An 11,626-nucleotide genomic window follows, 5' to 3' on the forward strand; every position below is an offset into this window, starting at 1 on the left:
TCAGAGGAGCGCACTTTTCTAGTCTGTATCTGTACTTACAAAATGCTGAAACTGTTGGTCGCAAGGCTTTTCATTGTCTATAATTTCAAATGGCATAGTCTGCCCTCGTCGAATCATAGTAGTACAGTAAATTTGTTATTGCTAGATTTTGAAGGTCAGACATTGAATCTCAACTAGCGTTCTCTCCAGAAAGCTTTTGTCACTGTTTCAGCATGGCACCATGTGAGTGAATAAGAAATGTATGCACTCCGTCAACTGGTTACAATCAAATTGCCCTTGAGCAAGGCAACTAAACTGCAACACCTGCTCCTGTGTTGATGTTTAGTGGATAACAGCACAAGACTCACTGGACAGCTCACAAATGAATGCCATCTGTGTCCTGTCACTACTCCCACAGGCCTTTGCTTTCAGAGCAGAGGGTACTCCTTGAACCTGATCTCACAGCAAAGCCCTGGTTCTAGGGTTAGGGTTAGTATTATACCTTAATTCTTAACTAATATAACGTACCCTAAACTTAACCATAATAACTTACCCTAACTTAAAACCAAATAACTCGCCCAAACATTAAAGCTGCACTACATAACTTTCCTCTTCTACCCCGGATTTGAACCCGGTTTCCTGCGCAAGTGCTGAAATGTTTGACCATTGAGCTAATAGAGCCTGCCTGCTTGCTCAGGGGATAAATTGAATCTTGAAATTTGTGTCAGATCCTGTGTTTAGGTGAGACACCTTTGACCTTTGACACAATCTAAATGTCTCAATAGAAGAGCATGGAGAAAAAGTACAACCACCCCAATTGTATAAATTACATTGTATTAACATACACTACCATACAGATTGGACAAAATTACATTTTATTTATGAAAAAAAGTTACATAGTGCTGCTTTAACCAAATCAACAAATTCATAGTTTAAATTACAAAATACACATTTTTCTCAGATAGCATACAGATGCCATGAGAATATTCTCCTTGGTTGCCTGGTTCAAGAAGGTTTACACTATAACATGAAATATCAATTGAATATTGGTATTCATTTGAAAATGGCTTCAGTAGCTGAGTTTTTTCTTTTTACCCCAATGCATGTTGAAATTTTGTGAGAAATTGGTTTGTGTCCTTCTCAATGGAATGGAATGCCATGACTGTGGTGTGATAATGTCCATGGAGGATGTGATAGTTGGGAAGGCTTGGCAGTTGGCACAGCTGTGCACAGCTGTCTTATCAATCAAAACAAGCCCCTGTTTATTGGCTGGTTAAAATGTGGTTTTGTCCTGCCAGCCAATCAGTGCTTGAGAGCTGATTTTGTCAGAGAGAGCGATATGCACTGATGTTCGGTTTAGGGATTATTTAAGACAAAAAAAAAGCACAGTGGATAATATACTAAAACACTTTATGGAGCCCTGATACTTATGGCCATTCAAGCTCAGTAACAAGTGGGGGAAAGACTGGTATTTTAAGACAAGATGCCTGAAGTAGAGGTAAGGGAAAACATGAAACATTTAACACAAGGGCATAACTAACTACCTACCTTATGATGTTTTCAAATTTCAAAGATATTACTTATGCTACAAAATGTTGGACTTCACTCTTCCGCACTGGCAGTTTGGACTGATATTAATCGCTCTAGACATTAATGTGACTGCTAGTTTCTTTGATGAGTTCAGTCTAATTGGTGCTGTTCCCGGAGAGGTCTTCTGAGGTTTCTCCTGACACCAAGATGCATTTACACAAGCCTTCCAGCCAATGATTTATCCTTGTATATCTAATGATATCAAATCAATTAAATGCTTATATAATAGGGCCCCAAAGATTGTTGTAAAAAAAAAAAAACTACGGAGTCAAAGTTGACAATCACAGATTTAACCACTTGAACCCCTGCATGCCTATTCTGTCGGGAACATTAGCAAAAAATATTAGAGCTTGTAGATCGGCTATTTTTGGAGAAGATTTATGGTGTAGACGGAGATAAAATCCTTTGTAGCTCAAGTCCGTTTCACTAAGACTAGAGGGTTTAAGTGGTTAATAAAAGAAAAGTCAGCAGTCAGACAAAAATGCCCACACATGCCCACGCATAAAATGCATAAAATCCCTGTGTTACGGATCTGTAACTGGGCGGCCTGGCAGACAGTCTGGAAGGGATCCCTGAGGATACAGGCTTCTGAGTAGAAAAGATTCTCATTCTGATTTAGTTTTCTTTAAAAGCCTCCCGTGGACAGGTGGATAGCGTTTCACTTCAAACAAATTAATAACATTCTGCGAGTGCTTGTGTGCATAATTCTAAGTATTAGTTCTGATGTTGTGATGAAAGTATATAAAGCTCTTTGTTGTATAATTTATTTTTTAGTTTTTTCATAAAACAAGGAACAAAAACAAGCTTTTATATTGTTTGTTTGAAATCCACTCATTAAAGGACATGTTGGTCAGGAGAACACTGTCGCAGCAGTGCATTATAATCCACAAAATGGCAGTTAATCACTTTGTATTCAAACATGCTTTTTGAACCAGCAAATACAATTTGACAGTGGGTCTATGCAGTTTAGATACTGTATGGTTCTTAAACTGGGGACCCCCAGGGGTCCTTGATGGGTTCCAGGGGGTCTCCAGCAAAATGAGGAACAGTTTACTTGGACTATTATTTCACCGACTAGATGTTACAATAATGAGAATGTATAAGAATGACTATCCAAAACGATAGTTCTCAACTCTCTCTACCTACAGTATTAGTCAGTTGTAGAATTCTGTACTAAATACAATCTAACAATAACCACCATCTCTTATGGGGTCCCTGGCACAATATATTTTCAAATGGGGGTCCGTGGCCTAATATGTGTACATTTTTGGGGCCCCTTGACATGAAAATGTTTGAGAACCCTTGTGCTAACTTATGATGTACAGAAACTTTGGGTAATAATTCTCAGAAACATTAAACTTGGTATATTAATGGGAACTGACATTTATGGGAATTGAAATGGAACCTCTTTAGGTGCATATAGCTACAGTAAAACTAAAGTGGAAAGTGTGTGTGCTAATTGTGCTTTGTTGCTTACATAACACCCCAGAAGCTGTCATTCTGTTTACTTTATACTCTGGTAGCTGTTGTGCCCAGCGCGTGAACCAAGAAACTTCTGATTATCCCTTTGGTGTATAAATATCAGTATGTTTTGCATGTAGCTATTTTTTTTTTTTTTTTTTCATAGTAATGATAGTGCTTTACTGTTATATTGGATGGAGCTACCTTGGAAAAATCTATTTTAAACTCTGTGACATTTAACTATTGGCGTAGGTTTGGGTAGGGACATCCTTACAAATGTTAAGCAATGTTAAGCGATACCAATGTTAATTATCCCTACCAATATTTTTTGTAGCTTTGAACTTTTTTCATTATATTAGTTCAACAAAGTGTTAACAAACATCAAAAATCATTCTGGTCCTGCATATAATAAAAATGAAATAATAAAATGAAAGGTTGCTGAAACACAAACACTGGCTACCATCAATAGCTGATGCACATCTTTGTGTGGTGCGTTGTGTTTTTGGAATGCAGCCAGGTGTTCTCTGTTTTTGGATGGCGTCCAAGGTTAAATTATGTTAATATTTTGCAGAGCAGTGCCACTCATCAATGCCAGTTTTAGATCAAGTGACCAATCATGAACGAAAGGCTCATCACAGGCCTTCTGATGAATAGATACTTGCTGTCAAACATCAGAGCTAAATGTGGATCTTTAGAATTAACGAGTGGATGAGTGGAATTCAAATGGACAATCCTTTAGTCTTTGAGAATCTTTGAAAAAGAAAAACGTTTCTTTGCAACATTTATCCTCAACAATCAAGTTCTGTTTTGCGAGAAAGGACCCAGAGAATAAGAAGACCTTATTTGAGCTAAACTGCATTGCCAAGAACTCTTTAAATGTGAGTGTTCCGCCTACATTAACATTTAATAACGTCAACAAAATGTCACGGTCATCAATCTAACTTGTCTAATACCCAGCCTTTTCAAGGGGTTGTTTTATTTATACCATTTAATACTTTTAAGTCACCTATACACACATTTGATGTATGCTGAACAAATTTGTAGATTTCATCATGTTAACAGCAAAGCCATCAAGAATGTTCCAGTCATAATTAGGAACCCAAATCATTTATAATAGGACACCTGCTGTGACGGCCATTTGACTTTTGGGGAGGAAGAAGAGGGATGTGGCCCATTGAGAGAGGCTCTGGGGGAGGTTCACTGGACATTGCTGCAGTGAAAATGTCATGGGCATAAATGTACAGACTGCCTAGAATATAAAACCAGTGGTTAGGGGGCAGTGATGCTTGTCCTCTCTCATCCTGTGAGACCCTGAAGAGATGGCCCTCTGCAGTCGGTGCCTATACTGAGAAAGTGGGTGCTAAGTTAGACAGCAATATCGGGGGATTGTCATTCAGAAACAAGCACACACATTTGGAAGCACACAGTTGTCTAGAATGTCATTGTTGCTTAAGACTCCCATTCACTGGAACAAAGGGTACTAATTAGAAACACTAATTAGAAAGGGTGTCCACTGACGTTTGGTCACGAATGTACATCATTTTTGGCATACGAGGCGGTCTTATTAATTAGCCTTTAGCCTCTGTGAGGGGTCCCCCTCTCTTCACAGACTTTCTCTATCGCTTTCTTTCTCCCTGTATATTTCATTTCTTGTTTTCCAAACCTCTTTTGCTCCTCTATTCTCATTCTTCTTTTTTTCCCCCACAGTTGACTAAACACAAACTTAAAAATGTGTGCCAACATCTTATCCCATGAACAGCTTGATGCTTGAGGTGGTACAGGTACAAAGTGTGACGTTTCTGGCTTATCAACAAACGCTGGGGCCATGCACCTGCAAACAAATGAGAAGCACACTGCACACACAATCTGTCAGGGCGGTCCCAGTGTTGACAGATGTGTGTACGCTGTTGTTGGTGTGTATGTGTAAGTTTGCAGGCATCTCTTTTATTTCTGCAGAGGGTTCCAAGCACAAAACAACATTACCTGGCCCAACAGATTGGGTTTGTATGTGTGTGCACACGTAGTTGCACATTTTACTTTTGAAGGTCGTTGTGTGCAGGATTGCCTGCGTGAGTATTTTTTTACACAATACACTGTGTTAACATGAAGGTTTGGCGTACAGTATATAATATGCTGTGTATGTAGTTATCTAGGTACTGTATGAAGTTACGCAAGTAGGCATGGTACTCGGCCATGCATACAATATGCATGGCCGAGTACCATACTTACCTGCACTCTGTCAGGTTGTTCATGTTTCAGCAACAACAAATCACAGATAGTCTCTCAGCGTTGGCGTGGGGTAGGCAGAACCAACAGATGTGTATTACGGCGATATACTACTGTAAGCTCACACAGCAATGTGGGAGCTCATTACTGTAGTTTCTGGCCTGGAAAATGTCTGTCAGTAAGGATTCATTAAAAAGCAGCCTGTTCCAGGGGCTCCTGTTAGCGCTGTAATGAGAGGTTCTTCACAATTCGAGCTCCCTGGTGGCTCAAATTGGACAGGTGAAATATCCGTGGTCATTGAGCGTCACAAGCGAGTCAGTCAGGCTGGTGTCTGGTGTGTTGTGGCTATTAGCATTCTGCCGCATTGCCTCGGATGATGCCGCTTTTTGTTGAACTAGTGAAGCCAGCTTGCTTTTGCCGTCTTGGGGCCTTGGCATTTCCCAGTGCTTTTACAGAACAACAGCATCTGTGTATTGTACGGTTCGGCACCTCGCCGCGCAATCGCTGCTGTGTGCTCAGAATACATCTTTTGGGTTTGTACACCTTTGGGTTTGTAAACAACTTTGGCGGTGGCTGTCTGTCATGATTAAAGCAGCTGGACTATTGGGAGGTCAACCGTTGGGCTATTTTGCCTCCGCCTTGTGTTTAGTCTGCTGTTTTGAAGCAGGTTGTTTAGTCTGGGCAGTTTGTGTTTCGTGCGCAGCAGTCTAATTCTGGGACTCAGCATGTCATTTTGTTGTGATCGTGGAGTTTGAGTGAGTTGCTTTGCAGTGCTGTTGTTCTAAAATCATTTTTTGCAGTCTGTACTTTGGCTCTTAGTTGATTACCCCTGAAGGACATTTTCTACACAGTAAAATCCTCTCTAGTACCTCTACCTCTGAGAGTGTACAAATGGAATCAAATTTAAGGGTCCATTTGCTTCCATTTGCATACTCTCAGAATTAAATTAACACTTTTTCAGTGCAATTTAGTTTTCTGTTTTTCTACTCTATTTTAGGTGTTATTATGTCGCTGATTGTGCCTTGTTGTAACACCGTCACATTATCTTTCCTTGTTTTCATCTGTGTTTCTGTATCTGACCGTGTCTCTCTCACACTGTCATTGTTTTGGCTCCCAGGCTCGCACACCCCGCGTGACACGGGCCAGCCCCCCACAGCCGGCTCTAGCCGACCAGGCCAGCAGGGTTTCCTTTGCATCGGCTGAGAATCTGGAGACCATGTCGGAGGCAGACGTTCCTCTCGGCTTCAACAGGATGAACCGGCTCCGCCAGAGCCTGCCCCTGGCCCGCTCGTCAAACCAGGCCAAGCTGAGGGCACCAGGTCAGACCATGATCTCAGCGGCTTTGTATCATGTCCTACATTGTGACCTTTGACCCATTTTCAGATATGATGCAGTGGACCATCTGTTCTAGCAGCTGCAGTGGGAGCTTTCATGATTGGCATCCGTGTCAAGAAAATTGATTGATGATGATTTCAAACTGCACCTGAAACGTAGCTAAAGTGTTGCTCTTCAAAATGTGTTACATCCAAACTATTTGTACTCTACTGCAACAACAATTAATTAGGCATAATTGACAGTAAAAGCATCTTAACCTTAAGATATTTTTTTAGGTTTTCTGCCTTTATTAATAGTACACAGTAAAGAGAGAGAGACGGGGAGTGACGTGCAGCAAAGGTCGTCTGGCTCAGAAATTGAACCCCAAACTCAATGTCAGGCAGCAGAGCCTATGTGGTACTTAACCACTCGGCTGCCGGCGCTCCCAGGAAGTACGGATAATTTAGGTATGCTATGCCACTTAGCACTGCCAAAGACCATGGGAGATAATGCGGGTCACTAGATTGCTACCCTGGAATGTACATAAGTCCTGTGTTTGTTAAGTAGAGTAGTTCACCCCAAAAACGGCGTATTTTCTATCAATTACACACCCCATGAAGCTTTGAATTCAAGGAGATTCTTTAGTCTTTGTCGCATTTCTAAGCCAATAATTTGATGACCGGCGATGACCGGTGGAGTCTATCCGGCAGGAGGCTCAAAAACTCAAAGAGTCTTCTACTGAGCAGCCACCCGGTCATCAAATTATTGGCTTAGGAATGCGACAAAAACAAAACAATCTCCATAAATTCAAGGCTTCATGGCGTGTGTAATTGATAAAATTGTTTTTTTGGGGTGAACTACTCCTATAAGTTTAGGTATGGGTAGTGATATTTCAGAGCCCTATCTACTATCAGAAACTTCAAAACAAAGCTTGTAACACCGCAACAGGTTGAAATGTACCATGGAAAAAAACTAAAATCCTCAAAGGGTATTACAAGGTAAACATTTAGCAAATCAAGAAATGATTGGTGATTACCTACATTATCCATAATGCAATGTACCCAACTAGCAGATGGACAGCTGCCACTGTTGTCTCTCTACTGTAGTGCTGTGGTACTTTTCTGACTGAAATAAATATCCCTTGTTCCTTCCACTTACTGTAGTAAAACCTGAATGTCGATTCTACAGCTGGATGATCATAACAATTCTGTATTGTGTTTGCTCCAACAAAAGCCCTAAAGGAATAGTGTTATAGGAAGAACTCCTATATTGTCACCATGGATCAGTGTAATTTGTGTTTATCACTACAGTTCCTCAGCACACTGCCATGTCCCTTCAGCAATGTTATTACCATCTACATCGACGGTCATTATGATAACAAATCATTTCCGGCATGTTAGAGCTTTATGAATCAGAGGTGAAATGGCCCTCAATAACTTAGAAGTGTAATAAGGTAATATGCAAGATAAATATCTTGTGCGGAGGCAGAGAGAGAGTAGGAAATAAACAGTTGTAGTTTTGAAATTCAAACTGATTACTTGCTCCTTAAGGACATATTTGGGGGAAGAAAAATGAACAGAGATTTTTTTAAATATGATTTAAACCACACATGGGGATATGATTTCCCAGCTTAGCTTAATTCTCTACTGGTACTGTCAGAATGGGATACATGCCCGTTGGAGATTTTGATAATACAACAGTAGTTCTGTATGTCAGCCAGGGAAGCATAGTTTAGTATTGGAGGAGAACATAAAATACAAAATAAAACAATATTTGATCAAATTGCGGCAACTAGCTAACATCCCTGAATGACGTGCATTCTCAATGGACTTTAGATAGCTTACGTATACAGTGAGAAGGATGTTGTGTGTGTGTGTGTGTGTGTGTGTGTGTGTGTGTGTGTGTGTGTGTGTGTGTGTGTGTGTGTGTGTGTGTGTGTGTGTGTGTGTGTGTGTGTGTGTGTGTGTGTGTGTGTGTGTGTGTGTGTGTGTGTGTGTGTGTGTGTGTGCGTGCGTGCGTGCGTGCGTTAGCTTCAGGACATTATTTGTGTGTGTGTGCGTGTATGTGCATATGCATGCGTGAGACCGTGCGTGTGCCTGAGACCGTGAGTGTGCGTGTGCCTGCGTGTGTGCGTGCATTCGTACGTGTATGTGTGTCTGTCTGTCTTTAAAGGTTTATTGTGGAATCACACCTTTATTTACTGTACCTCCTATCCTCTGACATTTCCTCAGTCTCTCAGCTATGTGTTTGTGTGTTTGAACAACGGCTGAACTACTTTCATTCTTCCTCCTCTGTTTTCAACCTCCTCTCCCTCACTCGTTCACTTTCCCCCCATTAATTTCTCAACGTCCATCTCCTGCTGCGTTCCTCCACATCCACCTGTCTATCTCTTCTTGTCTCTCCATCCCTTCTTCTTCCTGTCCTGTCCACACATGCAGGCGTGTTGTTCCTGCAGCTTGGCGAGGAGACACGGAGAGTGCACCTGACTCATGAGCTGACCAGCCTGGAGACATTGAGGGCCCTCATAGTGCACATGTTCCCCCAGAGGCTCACCATGGCCATGCTCAGGTACAGGACCACACTGTCAACGCACTGGACACCAGTGTCCATTTCGTCGATTAAAACTAGGATAAAAAATGTTAGTCAACTACCTTTTTCCACTGACTAAATAAAAACCTAAGCTTACTAAGCTACATTATAATGACTAAAACTATGACTAAATATATTGACAATTTCAGTCAACAAATTAAAACTATGTTAGGGATGGATAAGTGGACATGAGAGCCAGTAGAACTGAAACAAGTCATTTTATGCTTGGCTGCGTGTGGGTGTCACACTCTGAAAATAGCCGTTCCAACAGCTATGTATAAATCAGGCATTACCGAATATTTTATAATAAAATAATAAGAAAAGATAAAAAGATAATCTTATCAAGGGAATAAAATGTTTTAGGCCAGCAGTTTTAATGTTTTGATTAACAGCAGAAATCACATAACAAAAAAATTGTTGTCAGCAGCACATGGTGCTAAAAGCATATGCTACTGTACTATAATAGTGAAAAGATACCCCCCCCCACACACGCACGCACGCACGCACGCACGCACGCACGCACGCACGCACGCACGCACGCACGCACGCACGCACGCACGCACGCACGCACACACACACACACACACACACACACACACACACACACACACACACACACACACACACACACACACACACACACACACACACACACACACATGCAGAAATAATGAGGTTGTTGACACATTTAAAAGTTTCCAAAGCCATTTCACAGGGCTTCCATGCTCCATATTCAGAGACCATACAGTAGCTGCATATTGCAACCCACATATTACAGTATAAACGATAATTGATTATAATGCATATTTCCCTGTGGTTGGTCATTGAACTATCACAGGAACATACTGTGTTCAATCCGCTTTGAAGCTTTTGGAGACTATTTATTTATTTATTTAACCATTATTTTATTACCACTACAATAAATAATAAATAGATAAAAATCTTATCAAGGAAATACAATCTTTTGGGTCAGCACTTGTTTAGTCTCGCGTAGCCAGACCCCACAGAAAATGAAAAACAGCGACCTCTGCTTTTCTGATATTCTGTGGAGTCTGGCAGGAGTATAATGTTAGACTAGAGCGCAGGGAAACACCGGTTTCATGTCTGCCTATAGCGCATCACTTCCGGTTGGTGCGACCATGTTTTCATTCCCACTAACAATATTTCTACACGGAACACTAACACCACTTCTCCCAGAGAACATGGATGGTTTTGGTTATAAGCCCACTTGTTTCTATGATGAAAGAGTAATTTAAAATGTGAATATCTTTCCGTGGTTTTGTCCGCTCCGAGGACGCTATTGTTAAATTAGTTTCGGCTAGTTTCGAGGGGGGGAGGGTGGATCATGGTGGATGGACACGTGAATCCCGCCCACTACATTTGATTGGGTAAAGCGCGGCCCACTTCCTGATCTGAAGGCACGCCCACTTTTAGCCAATGCGCACTGGTTAGGACGAACCGCTCCGACAGATTCCACCGCAGGTCGGAATCTGTTCTTGAGAGATTAGCACTTGTTTGAATGTTTGGCACATGGTTCTAAAGGCATATTGTACTAGTGAAAAGATACCCCCCCACACACACACACAGAAAAACTGATGTTTTTCACATAATGAAAAGTTTCCAAAGCCATTAAATAGATCATCACTGCACCATTATTCAGAGACTGTAGCTGCATATTGCAAGCTGCATATATAAAGGATAATTGATTACAATGCATATTTCCTTGTGGGTGGTCATTGAACTATCACCAGGAACATACTGTGTTCAGTCCGCTTTGGAACTATTGGAGACATTTCTATGGCACTGCACAATCAATGCACAAACAACAGGCCTTTGTCAGCATAACACTCTCAGCCTCATTTACTGACTATTAAGTTCCTGGTCAGCTCGATGGAAAAATGCGTCCCGTCGATGCCCTCATTACAGCCAACTCACGCAGCTCGAGCTCTACTGATATACTACAGTATACCTGCAAATGGATATACTGTACTGTACATCACAGGCAATTAGAATCAGAATCAGTTTTATCACAGGTTTACAGGTGTAAATCAGTGGGTGTTCGTGCAAGCTCTCTCTGAGATAAATGAACACTGAGGATTTTAAAGGGAGTGTTCTACACAGTATTAGAATTTTGTATTCTTCATTCTCTTGGCGGCTGGCGGCTGATGTTCAGGTGCCCCAGCACAGCCCTGCTGATCAAAGACGAGATGCGTAACGTCTTCTATGAGCTGGAGGACCCCCGTGATGTGCAGGATCGCTGCGTCATCAAAATCTACTGCAAGGAGCCTATTTATGGCACCTATCCAGGGCACCACCTCGCAAACGGAGACCTCCGGGTAAGTCTCTCTCTCACACACACACTACGTGTGTCAGCATTTCCTTGCATGTACCTGTTTTCTTTTTTTCTTTTTTGCAAGCCGAGAATCATCGAAGATATTTATTTGTGTTGTCAGACACACACAGACAA

The 11,626-nt window shown here is 41.5% G+C and overlaps 1 protein-coding gene across 1 annotated transcript in view; it reads left to right on the top strand.

Annotated features, from left to right (window-relative positions):
* LOC311060440 (SRC kinase signaling inhibitor 1-like) overlaps positions 1–11,626 on the top strand; it is a gene marked incomplete at both ends in the record, with an annotated part of 58,831 nt that overhangs the window by 24,859 nt on the left and 22,346 nt on the right. Inside the window, 3 exons of the mRNA XM_084078618.1 lie at positions 6,374–6,575; positions 9,009–9,138; positions 11,333–11,495. Of these exons, the coding sequence (XP_083934744.1) occupies positions 6,374–6,575; positions 9,009–9,138; positions 11,333–11,495 (495 nt within the window). The remainder of the gene's footprint in view (positions 1–6,373; positions 6,576–9,008; positions 9,139–11,332; positions 11,496–11,626) is intronic.

Source organism: Gymnoscopelus microlampas (genome assembly GCF_963454915.1).
Source record: "Gymnoscopelus microlampas genome assembly, chromosome: 14".
In the NCBI taxonomy this organism is placed as follows: domain Eukaryota; kingdom Metazoa; phylum Chordata; class Actinopteri; order Myctophiformes; family Myctophidae; genus Gymnoscopelus; species Gymnoscopelus microlampas.